Source organism: Artemia sp. Qi Xiang Cuo, chromosome 14 (assembly GCF_049724085.1).
Source record: "Artemia sp. Qi Xiang Cuo chromosome 14, ASM4972408v1, whole genome shotgun sequence".
NCBI classification, from domain to species: domain Eukaryota; kingdom Metazoa; phylum Arthropoda; class Branchiopoda; order Anostraca; family Artemiidae; genus Artemia; species Artemia sp. Qi Xiang Cuo.
The window spans coordinates 4,375,393-4,388,925 of record NC_142807.1 but is presented as its reverse complement, the minus strand read 5'-3'; the positions used below and the strand labels follow the sequence as shown (position 1 = coordinate 4,388,925).

General features: G+C 32.4%; 1 protein-coding gene across 1 annotated transcript in view; it reads left to right on the top strand.

The window, feature by feature from the left end:
* The window catches only part of CadN (neural cadherin), a 217,471-nt gene that overhangs the window by 195,915 nt on the left and 8,023 nt on the right, over positions 1-13,533 (top strand). Inside the window, exons 34-36 of the mRNA XM_089100597.1 lie at positions 2,011-2,246; positions 10,137-10,250; positions 11,220-11,501. Of these exons, the coding sequence (XP_088956723.1) occupies positions 2,011-2,246; positions 10,137-10,250; positions 11,220-11,501 (632 nt within the window). The remainder of the gene's footprint in view (positions 1-2,010; positions 2,247-10,136; positions 10,251-11,219; positions 11,502-13,533) is intronic.

Below are 13,533 nucleotides of genomic sequence, written 5' to 3'. Positions count from 1 at the left end.
GTCAGTCTCTAAACATAATTTTGTCCCATGTGTATTTCCTTATAATAATAATATATATTGAAAACCCGTCGTATACAATATATGTACAATGACAGAGTATACAAAAATGCGAAAAGAGGAAACAAAAAGATAATATACTAAAGAAAAAAAAATAATAACAACAAAAGCAACAACTTCTTAAATAGTATACAAAATAGTACGAAAAGTGGAAACAGAAAGATAACATACTCAAAGATTACAACAGAAACAACAACTATGTGTTGTTACACATAGTACAACTATGTGTAACATAGTTGTACTATGTAACAACAACAACATAGTACAACAACTATGAACAATTATGAAATAGACTGAGTCAATCAAGACGATTTTGAATAATTAGCCCGTATTGGCGACAGAGGAAAATATAAATTAAGTACAGATATAAGTGAACAATTGCGTTTTAATTGTTTCTGTTTGTAACTACTAACAATAAAAATAATAATGGTAACCATAAATAACTGTAAAAAGGTAACAATACAAATCCTAAAATTGTTCTGAAAAATATTAAAAAGTCAATGCTCTCACTTAGCGAAGAGCCTTTGCCCTAATATATGCATGTATGTATTAGATTAGCGACGCGTCTTGACTGCTAAGGTCCTTGCGTTGGTTCTGCTGTGTGTAGCTGCAGATGAGTTCAAAATATGAGTCTCGGATGAAATAAAAATAGAAAAAGATCAATAAATAAAATAACAAAAAAATTTAAACGGAAAAAAAATTAAAAAAGTTGACGTCCTGGTAACCTAGATTGTTGAGGTAAAAGACTGGAACAGTCGAAAAGTTTAGTTCGTTCTTTACTAGGTTACAACTACCGCTGCAATCTAGTAAAGATTTTATAGATTTTACTTTTACTTAAATTTTACTTAGAAAATGTGATGAGGTCAAATCTGACACAAACATGAGAACAGATGAATTGCTTTATTTAATTACTCAGTTTATATAGTGACGACTGTTGCTAAATAGAGCTTAATGAGACTGAGCCATAGTATTACGTAATAGACGTAACGAAGAAAGTGGTTAAATAAACAATTATTTTATTTATTTCTTCACTTCATAATAATTATAAAATATGTTTGCTTATTAAGACTATGCTTTTATGCATCGATTACCTTTATAGCAAATATTTTTTTTACAATATGTATATAGTATATACACCAGGGGCGCCAATTAACGAAAACTTTTGGGGGAGGCAAGGATCATTTTTAATTTTTTTTAAGAAAACACCAACATTCATTGTTTAAAAATTGGGGGGGGGGGATTTGAAAAATTGGGTGAGGCAAGGATCTTTTTAAATTTTTTTTAAAATGAAAATACCATAAAGGATATTTTTCTATGTCTAGGAGGGGAGCAATTGGCATCCCTGCATAAACTCTAGCCATCTACTTTTCATAAAAATAGTTTCCAGAAATTTTTTTACTGCTCTTCCTTCCTTTTGCCAGTTGTCTATATTCTCTATAAAAAAAGGGGGGATGTGAGCACCACCCCCTTCGTAATTAAATGGAGATAGCGAATTCATACGCGTTCAAATTTCAAATGGAAAAGTATCAATTTCTGAAAAAATCTGGATTTTAAAGTAATCTTCTCAGGGGGTTTTCCCAAACAATTCTGTTTCGGAATATTTTCGATATATCAAAAAAAAATAAAATAAACAATTCATTGTTTTTTTTTTGTGATTGTTTATTTTTTCGGTGTTGTTTGGTCTTTCTTATTTTCTGTGTAGTGCTCTATTCTCTAATACTGTAGTTTATTCTTGTCCTGTTTAAAGCTGGCAAAGATAAAATTCCATAATAGGATAATAACTTTTATGGCTCTAAAAGGCCTAGAATCATTCTTATATTTATATCAGTCTATTTGTATCTATTATATCCTGTCTTCTTCTATGTTTTTTTTTTATATTTATTGCCATATTTTCGTCTATTGTATAGTCTTTATTTTATCTATTATATAAACATTTTCCTTTACTTTTTCAAGCTGCGGGGACTCACGGATACGAACGCTAGACGGACGGGGTTGTATTGACCGAGATGAATGCATAAATTCTCCATGTTTAAATGGAGGTGTTTGCCTCAATCGGGAGCCATTTTATGTATGTGCCTGCCCGGAGGGCTACCTAGGGGACCATTGTGAACTTCTTCAACAAGGTAGAATTGTCAGACTCAGTATGGGAGCTCTGGCAGCTATCCTTGTGTGCCTCCTTGTCATTCTTGGTATGTACAATGGCGTAAATGGCGTAATGTTGCCAACGTTTTTTTAATGGCATGCAGGTGTTGCTGGTGTCGTTTTGTTAAGTTTGCCGTCAAACCTGAAGTTTGCCGTCATCACTATTAAGAATCTGAAATTATGCACATTTTTTGTTGAGATGACAGGGTGAAAAATAACTTTCCGGGCAAATTTTCTTTAATATTTTCAAGACTTTCAGAGATTCCCTTGATTTGATATTTCGTCTGATTCCTGACGTTTTGAGGTCTCAAAGACTAGTTGCCAGGGTCTTTAAAATTAGCATGTAGCTGCTGATGCCGTTGTAAAACAATAAAATCGCGAAGCACGTTTCTGGCTATTAGGATTCAAAAAATACACTTTTTTCGCACAAGTCTTCGTTAATGACTTTTTGAGATTTCTTGGATTTAATGTTTGACCTGATTCATGGCGTGTTTTAAAGTCTCAGTTATCTGTTACCATTGTTTTTTTTTTAATAATTATGCAACTGTTGATGCTGTCCTGGCATTTTAATCACCAAAATTTTATCACCATTGCTATTAGGAATCTTAAAAAAAAAATGCATGTTTTTGGTTAAGATGAGTGGGCAAAAATTAACTTTTTCAGACATATTCTCATTAACATTTTAAGATTTTTTTAGATTCCCTGGATTTAATGTTCGAGCTGAATTACTGGTGTGGTACAATGTCTCAGAGATCAGTTACCACTTTTTTTTAATTAGCATGCAGGTTTTGTTTCATTCGCCTAAAGTTGCATCATCACTGGTAGGAATCTGAAAATTCACGTTTTTGATTGAATTATATGAATAAGATTAAGACGATAGAACAAATCCCTTTAATATTTGAAAGATTAGTTAGAAATCTTCTGGAATTCAGTATTTAACCCTTAATCCCTGATCCCTGAAAGTTTCGTGCAATTAGCTCTATAATTTTTTCTAAAGTACCGAAAAAACTTTCTCCGGAACGCAATTACTTACCTGATACTAATGATATTGATACTGATACTGAACAATACATAGGTGAGAAAGCTCGGCGAAAACTGAAAAAAAACGGCACTTCCTTTACAAATCCTTTTATGTTGATATAAGTTCGTTTATTCTTCTTTTATACTGTTCGTCTTTATTCCAAATGCAACTAAAACAAAAGAGTATAAGTAACTTGAAGGCTGGAAACTGGCGCCAGTCTCGATAAAACAAAAGTCATCATCGTCATCTAAATCTAGTGTTGGTGCTTCTTCTTCTTGCAGCAGGACTGGGCGTTTTCCGCCTCACCTGGCATCTGAAATTCAGACATTACTTGCGAATTTGTGTAACTGTAAGCTCCTCAGAGTCACGATCTAGTGTCGGGCATTTTTTGGCATGTTTTTCAGTGTAATAATAAGGCACAATTAGTGCAACAATAAGTATGTTGCGCTGTGTTGCACAATAAGTGTGTTTGTGTTGCAAAAACACAATTACGAACCTTTAAGAAAAAAGGGAAGAAATGCCAAACGCTAGACAGCGATGATGGTTGTTGTTTTGTTTGTTTTTTTTAGACCAGTTTGCATTCTTATATGTCGCCAATGCTCTTTGGCTAAAACCATAAAATTCTTTGAAGGTTATATAAAATAAAAGTTTTGGTTTATTTATTTTTGAATTTTCTTTGTTTATAATAATTATCTGGAATTTAAATAAAAATTGTTAGCTAATAATCCTATCTGCAGATATTTTTAATAGATAATTGGAATTTCTTATAATTTATCACGTTAATATCATTTCGAAGATTAATAGAATAACGAGCAGTGCAAAGCATTTCCTATCTACTGATTTTAATTCACTGAAAATCAGGCTAATGAATTTTACTGGATTTCGATGCTACTTTTCTATTCTCAAGCTGCATTGAATAATAAAGGCTACGGTTATTAAATGTGTTATAGAAACAGTTACTTTCTCCAATGGTGTTTATCAATAAATCCATGTATGATTTATCTTGCTGGGATTTTGTCTGAAAGTTCTTCACTTTGTTCATTTAAGTATTCTCAAAATTATCAAAGCTCTAAATTTTGTATTTTGTACATTTTTATTATTTATCACAGACTTTAACGTTTTTATCATTAAATTATTGGTATTGTTATAACGTTTTTATTATATATAATTTTATTATTTATCAATTGTGGAAATTTTGTCCCTACGTGGGATAGGTGTGCTGATTCTTACTAGTGATGACGATAAATAATTTAGTTTATAGCTAAAATAATTGCTGCGTCGTTCTCGTTGAATTTGTCGATGCAAAATAGCTCAGGGTTTTCCCTCCCCCTTTCTCCAGTAAACTTTTTCTTGGCGAGCTTTTTTTGTTGTCTTTTGTTGCTGGTTTTGTTGCATCACTATTATTATTTGCAACTTTTAATGTTCTAAAATCTTAAACCACAGACATGGCAACCCTGCTTTTTTTATCTGGTTTTATATTTTTTTATGGATGCTTGGTTTTTTATTTCTCAGGTGTCCCCCTTGGATAACTTGTTGTTTGCTTCGCATACAGTATATACATTTCAATGAACGAACAACATTGCGTTTTTATTCCCAGATCTTGTGACTACATAAATTTCAATCGGCTTTAATTCCCCCTTTATGAGTTCTGGCCCTTGTCCAGGAAAACTGACACAGTAGACTTTTGACATTTTAATGACATAGCTAGCTTTAGACATTTTATTGGCACAGTAAGGCATTAGACAGGGATGGATCTAGCCGAATCACACTGTAAACTTGTACGGATTTTATAAAATTACAGGTGAAAAGTTTAAAACTTTAAAGAAAAGCCGAGTTTTCGTGTTGTCTACTGTTGCAGGTTTGATTGTCTTACCGTTATTATTTGCAGCTTTTAATGTTTGGGATCCAGAACCGTACACGTGTCAATCCTATTGTTGTTATCTGGCTTTTTTATATTTTTTTTATGCATGTTTAATTTTTACTTCTCAGCTGCCCCCATGGACAAAAACAATTTGGTCCCACTTGTGTCGACATAGACGAGTGTCAGTCCTTTCCCTGTAGAAATGGGGGCACGTGCGTGAATTACGAAGATGAAAGAGAATACGAATGTATATGTCCTGCTGGACTAACAGGGCCTCATTGTGAATTCCAATTGCTTGGTGCCACCCTTACCACATCACCTGATTTTATTTTGGCCCTTATCGCATGTATTTTGGCATTGCTTGGTATGTTCTATGTCTCATTGTTAATGTTGCTTATCAGAGGCAACGCTCAGCGTTGCCTGTAGTAAAAAGCCATAACCCTTCAATGTATTATTCACGTATTTTCTTTTCAGAGCCACTTCATACAGAAGGGGTGGCCATAGAAACTTTGGAAGGGGCTCATTAAATTGGAAATTGAAAATTCTAGTACCCCTAAAAATATAGTTATAAAACTTTTTTTTATAACATTGAAAAATAAAATAGAAACACTGTTAAACAAAATGTTGAATCTTGAATTGCTGAGATGTTCAGGAATTGATATCATTATATAGCCTATTAAATACTCAATTTATTTTCATTAGTTCTTTCCACTTATCTTGAATAGTGTTTTATTTTTCGTCGATCTTATGAAAAAACTAAATCACACTGTTCAAAATACATATACTTTTAAATATAACACAAATTATGCAATAGACTTTAGAAGGTTTACGGTTATGAGGGGGGTAGCAGTAGCGAAACTGCTGTTTGCGATAACTTCTGTTCGTTTAAAGTTTGACTTGAGTATTCATTTTCTATTCGTTTTAGAATTTGTTTTACTCGTCTATATCAGTTTCTGTTATCTTTATGTTTGATGTTATTATTCACTATAATTTCTGTTCGGTTTCAGGTTCATTTATTCTTTGATAGTAATCTCTGGTCGTTTTAAGTCTTAACTATTATAGGACTTAATTTCTGCTCGTCTTAAGTTCTAAAAGGTCTCTTCACTTTGAAAAACTTTTTTTTTTTTTTTTTTTTTTTTTTTTTAAGACCTCTTGCGAAAATGAAAACTGTTTGGCCCAAAAAGTTTCTTTATGATTCAAATGTTAAAAATTGTGCTGAATTTGAATGTTGAAAAAGTTTGTTTTTTTATATAAAAGACCTCTTGCGAAAATGAAAATTGTTTGGCCCAAACAGTTTCTTGAAAAAGTTTTTGAAAGTTTTTTTTTTTCACCACTCTACTTGCTAATTTTACGATGTTTGGATTTAAGTGAAATTTGGGAACACCAGAATATTAAGCCTGAAAAAAATGTTGGTGACTCCTTTGTAATTCTCTTTCTTATTTCTGCTTTGTCTTGTTTGTTTAAAATATCATTTTACGAGTATCCGTCTGAAAATACTTATGGATATTAAATAGATATAATTGTCTTGAAATGAATGTCCTTAAATTATCAAGGACACTAAAAATTGATACTCTTTTGTTTGAATTGGTTGAGTGATAATGTACAAAAAATTTATACGCAATGTATACGCAATGTAAAATTATACGCAATGTAAAATTATACGCAATGTAAAATTTATACGCAATGTCTTTAAAAATTAGGGAAAGTGAGGAAATCGGTTTTAATGGAAAAGCTACAATGTGCACTTGAGTAGTTTTGATACCAAGTTTAAAAGAAAGAAACGTGAGGAAAAAATTAGTAAAAATAAACTATAAAAATATAGCACAGAATAGCTTAAGAAGATATACCTTTCCTTTGAAGGTGTAGCTATATTTGGAAACAATATGTTAATATTTGAATTTTTAGGGATGAACAGCGTTGTCAAATTTAAGTAATTAATTTTGCTGATTTATTTTCACGATTTCACATGGCAATATTGACGGAAATTGCTATAATAACTTCATGTTTTGTAACAACCATATATATTTTTTTAGAAAAGTGTGATTTTAGACATAGAATAGACCTGAGATGGGTTAAGGAGGCAAAAAATTTTCTTATTTTGAAAAAGTTGGCACTTTAACAACAATCACACCTGCCGAAAAGACCCACTAGAATCACATTTGTAACTTTTTTATTGCGGCCCGCTTAAGTCACATACTTTCTTCTTGATTAAAAGTTAGAATCAAAGAAAATTGAAAAACTAATCCTGTTGGAATCCCAAAATTAACTCCTTGATTTATCATTGAAACCGTAGAAAATACAAAAAAACTAATATATAAACATTTGTCGGATGAATTAGACAAATATTTACTTACTAGTTTGAACGATTAAGAATAAGGAAACACCTGAATCAAACTTTTAAAGGCTAATAAATATTATAACTGCTATTTACAAAAATGATAATTAATATTTTAGATTGAAAATAATCAGAGTAAATCCAATTAAATTTAATTTAATTGAAATGCGAAATTTGAAATTTAATAAAAATTAAATAAAGTGAAGTGTAACAGGAATGTAAAAGTTGTGATTGGTAGACACTTAAAAGAAAAAGGAAACCCTCAAATTTTGCTAAATAACTAAATGAGATTTAATTAAATTTAATTTGAATAATTAAAAACTAATTCCACTGGAATCTCACGCCTTACACCTTGAATTGACAGTTGGAATAAATGTGTAAATATTTTTCTGATAAATTAGATAAATATTTGTATTCATTTTTCTAAATAGTTGAGAATAAGAAAATATCTGAATCAAAATATTTCGAGGTTAAACTAATAATAACTCCTATAAAAAATTACGATTATATTTATTGATTGAAAATAATAAAACTATTGAAATAGATATTGAATGTAATAAATTAAAATTTAATAGAAATACAGAATTTAGAGATTCAGTAAAGAAAAATAAAGCAAAGTGCAGTAGGAAAGGAGATTTTCTTATTGATAGCCGCTAATAAAGGGAAAGGAAAACTTCAATTTTTTAAAAAGAACTAAATACTGTTTACATAAAATTAGATTTTGAGCACTAAATATTGACCAACATTTTTTATATATACTTTGCAAGTGGAGTCTTTTAAAATGTTATAAGAGTTATTAAAACTGGATTTTGTCTATGATTTCGAAATCAGAATTTTTTCAGTGTCATTTGAGCTAAAACTATCAAGTTACTAACCAAAAAAGATATAAACATTGAAAAAAATTGTATATGTTGCCCTCCTTTAAAGGTTTTGGAACTTAACAGGTGAATATGTGTCAGCCTATTTTTTGTATTTTATTTTTTTCTTTACCAAAACTTTGCTTTCGCCAAAGTTCAAGTTTGACCTCTTTTAGTATTCGCTAATCTAATTTTAACCATTTAATTATCCATATGAACAATATTATCAAATGAACTAAAACTAGAGCTTGTGCTAATTTCAATTATTATTGTCTTCTCCAATTCATCCACTAGCCTAAATTTTAACTTTGTTTTGATGGATTTTAATCAAAAAACTAGAATTATTGTTATTAACCCAAAAGGTTGTACTGACATTTTTGGATTTCTTTGACAATTGTTAAAAACTGATATTTTTATGAAACCCGTTCCCTATTAGAATAGCTTTGAAAACGGTCATAGTGACGAAAGATTATGCTTAGCCTAGCCATATTTTTACAAAGAGTGTTTTTCTTTGACTAACAGATGCTGAACTTTTTTTTATGGATATGCAATTTGTAATCTTTCCCTTGAATACGTTCTGTTTCTCACTTTAGTAATAATATTAGTAGGGGCGCTAATGGGGGTGGGGCTGCCCCCTTCTCAAGATTTGAAAAATGTCTTGCTATTTTCCTTGAAAAAAAGTCAAATTACCCACTCCTCCCGTATAAATAAACTAAATGATTGAGTTTGTTTAAAGGCAACTACAAGCAACACTTAAAAAACTATTTTAATTTGTAGGCAGAAAAAAAGAAATTCAAAAGTTTGGTACAAGAGTACAAACATTTTGTCATTTAATAATAACGTATTTATTATCTTTAGCATGTTATTATCTTTTTCATTATGTATTATGTATTTAATTACATTTTATTAATTGTGTAAATGTTACATTTGAAACTGGCTGCGTCTGTACCACGGTCTGTTAAGGGTGGTCCCGTGGTCCCAAACTTGGGCCTGGACAATCTCTTTCTTAGAAGCTAACAAAGGCCAACTGGGATAGTAGCACTTAGTCGATATCCTACTGAGTCTTGAAAGAGGAAAACCTAGTTCATTTTTGGATTATATTTATTGGCTTGAGAAATAGAAACAAGAATATGGCCCTTCTAAAGATTTACAGACCAACATCAACGATCAATCAATAAATAGCACTTCCAAATAAATTTACAAATAGCAAAGGGCCAAGGCCCCCTTTCTCTAAAATTTGGGGTTTATATGCTTTATTCCCCAATCATAATTTTGGGCTCTTGACTCTCATTATCTCATCCCACATCCCTATCAGTACGCTATCAATAAAGTGGGTATTTCAAACTGCCCTGGGTTTCCTATATTTTTCTTATCTGACCAACTACGGGTTTTCATAACTAGGTAGTTTTAAACTGTGCAGTTTTGTATTTTGCGTATTTTAATTTCATTTAATTATTTAATATAATTGATCCTATTACAGTACTCCCTCCATTGAGAAGAGATGTGCCCGTCTCTCGAAATCTGACTTTCAAAAGAAATTCTAACACTTGAATAACTGCTTCACTTCAGTCTTGATGCGTAGGGTATCCTTTTCTTGTAGACAACTTAAAATTGGATACTTTGAGAGGTCACTTCTATAGACGATATAAACATACCCAGAGCGCTTCGCAGTTAATTGAACTGTGTTTATTATATGTTTGTATTCCTCTTGTTGATGTGAGTTCTCTTTCTGTTGTAATGCTTCCTTGGGCATGTAATGATAAATAATGATAAAATATTTTTGATTATCCCTATTTTTACTATTATCATATTATTAATGATAATTATCATTACTTATAATTTTTCCTGGTTTATTTTTTCCAGTATTGGTGCTAATATATGTTGTATATTCGCGTCGACGCGAAGCAGCTGTCAAATATCCTGGACCTGACGATGACGTCAGAGAGAACATCATCAACTACGAAGACGAGGGTGGTGGTACGTTTTCTTCTTCACTTTCATTTCATTTTTATTCCAATTTCATTTGATTAATTTAAATTCACTTAATATTTCACGGTTCGTATTTATTTCTGTAACAGGAAAGGATTTTCCCTTCAATCCACCCTAAAACATGTCCTCCTCCATGGATCATTTAGAACGGTCCATTTGTCAAAATATGAGCATTTGGGACTACGTACGTTTCTTAAGTGTCAAACCCCTACCCGTTTATGAAACATGCAAACATAGCTATGCTACTTTTTCAATGCGCTTGAGGCCTGTTTGGCTGATCTATGTCAAAACTAATAATCTACGCTGAGCTTCTGGCGGGGGGGGGGCAATATTTATTTGATGAACCCCTCCGTTTTTGTCGAATTTTTGAATCATGTCCTGAATCATATATATCTTTATAGAAAATGGATTGTACTTTTTCATTGGTTATAGTATCTCAATTATTGTGTATAACATATAATTCTGTTTTCAGGCATTATTATCATTTTCAAAGCATACTTGTGGAAAAATTAAACTTTAGTGTAAAGGGTAGGTGGCTTAGTGGTTCAAAGGCTTCCTTCTGCATAGGATAGTTTCTCTTCTTTTACCGAAGTTTTAGTGTCGCTCTTTTTATTTTTAATTCGAAAATGACGCGTCTTTCTTTAATTAAATTTTGTGTGAATAAAAATTATCAAAACGAAACAGCTAGAAAAACTTGTTTGTTATATATCAAGCTATTTTATTTATTTATGCACTCAGTATTTACATTGCCGCTAATTAGTGTAGTTAAAATAACCTTTATTTCATTGTTAAGGGTTGCTTATCAAAACAGACTATAGCATTGCATTTTCTGACAACGAGTATCTTTTTTTTCGTATCTTTCTTCTTTTTATTCTTTCTTCTTTCTTCTTTCTTCTTTTTCTTCTTGTGTAGTGTTGGTATTAGTCAATTAAAATAATTAATTTGCTTTAATTTTAGGAGAGGACGACATGACTGCTTATGATATAACTCCTCTTCAGATACCAATTGGCGGTCCACCAGTTTATGGCCTGGGGCCACGTGATCTAAAACCCCTCAAGTCTGCCATGCCTTATATACCCCCACCAATAATGCCAGGAGAATCTACTGTGGGTATGTTTATAGAGGAGCATAAGCGTCGGGCGGATAATGATACAACAGCACCACCCTTTGACGATCTTAGAAATTATGCGTATGAAGGAGGGGGCAGTACAGCTGGGTCTTTATCGTCTCTGGCCTCTGGTAAGTCAGTTTTTTTTGTAATTTTTTTTTCTTCTAGAATTTATTTTAATGTGCCAGCTGAGCCTTGTTGTCTGTCTGTAGCCTGTTGCCTGTTGCCTGTTGCCTGTAGCCTGTTGCCTGTAGCCTGTTGCCTGTAGCCTGTAGCCTGTTGTCTTGTCTGTAGACAAGTTAAGCTAATTGATAGGGGGAGAATTGTTGCATAATCTAATTTGTGAATGGTCTTTCATTTATTCTGGCTTGGTTTTTTCTTTATTTGTTTTAGCGTTTTTTCTGCTTTGTTAATGTTCACTTCAAAAGGTTAGTTGTTTTCTTGTTTTTTGTTTTTGTTTTTTTTTTTTGCATCGAGGACAGTTTGTTGGGGCCTTGCCGAAATAACTGCTTTTGTATTTTGTTTCGTTTTTTCCGCTGGCCGAAAATCTCCCTCGTTTTTAATTATATTTTTATATATAGTTTCTAAAGTCGATTATTTCTCATTTTTTGTTTCTCACCAAAAAAGAATACATTTCATTAAATCTCGAGCATTCTTCAGAATTTTGAGACATTTGTTGAATTACAAGTACTGTTCATAGTAAGTCAGTTTTTTTTCTGGGGTTTATCAGTTTATGTGGGGTTCATTAGATTACTACTCGAATATTCTCAAGAATTTCGAGACATTTCAAAGATTGCAAAAACAGCTCGCATTAAGTAGGACTTTGTGGAGCAATATAAAGTTTTCACATAGAGCTGGATAGAACCGGACTGTAGAGCCGGATCCGGTGGAGGTTGTTGACAAAAAGCCGATGAAGCCGATTTCAATATTACCTTTTTAGCTAGTATTGAAATAAAACTTGATGTAAGGGCAGATGTGGTGTTCTACTTACGCCTCTAAGCGTTCCTTTGTTTAAAAATTATGGGAGGAGAGAGGAGGGGGTAAACTTTATAATCGGGATATGTCCAGCTATGACGCTTCTTGGTCTAAGCGTTTTTTCCGCACCATTTTTGCGATATTTTTGGAGAAATCCCTGAAAATTTGGGGATAGGCGAAGCACTGAACAGAACACAACTTTTAAGCCAAAAGTAATGAAAGAGAGAGGTGATACCGAACTCTCAGCTGCCATTCTTGACAGACATCTGACAGTCTATAAGTGGCCACGGAATTCCGGTGTTGTTTTAAAGTCACTTTTCTGTGAATAGACAGCGCAGTGGCAGAGTGCATCTGGCTCTTTGACGATAAATTAAATCCGGGTTTTGTCAAGAAAAACAATCATTCAGTTATATATTTATTGCGCCCCTTGGCATTTTGCGCCCCTAGGCCTGGGGCTCTTGGGACTATTGGTAAAACTGTGCCTGTGCATACTAAGCCTCAAATGAAGAAAATGTTTATATATTTTGCCAGGACATAATGAACAGCTTTAAGAAACACTTAAAGTGTCAAACTTCTCCTAGGATGCTGAGCATTCGAATTCATCCCCAAGGTACAAGGTTTAATGAGACATGAAATGAAATAGGAATAATCCGAGTTTGATTTAAAATTGTAATGTATTGGAATCATTTTATTCATACAAGCTGTCATAGACAAGGATAAATTTCAACGAAATAACGCTCACACTTAACATATATCTAACAGTTTGTGGGAACCAACCGTTAGTAAGGAGCGAATTGGCCCAATAGTAACCGAAAGTCTAAGAAGTAAAATTTTATTTGCAATTGATATAGCAAAAGAATTGGCTTTTCATGCTCATTCCAAATATATAAAATTCATAAAGTTTAATGTTACCCATCGAAAGCTATGGGCCTCAGAACATTTGCCCTATTTTCGAAAATGGGGAAACACCTCTAACAAGTCAAGTAATCATAATGAAAATGTATATCATCAAGCTCAGCATGTCAGAGAATGGTGCTGCAGAGGTTTCAAGCTTCTGTCTGCAGTTTTTTTTTTGTTTTTTTGTATTTTTGCCGGAAGAAAGATCATGGATGCTTGTTTGTTTGTTTGTTTTTCCCAGGGATGATCATATCTAACCAATGATCCTAGAAGATCGGGAGAGGGGTCATT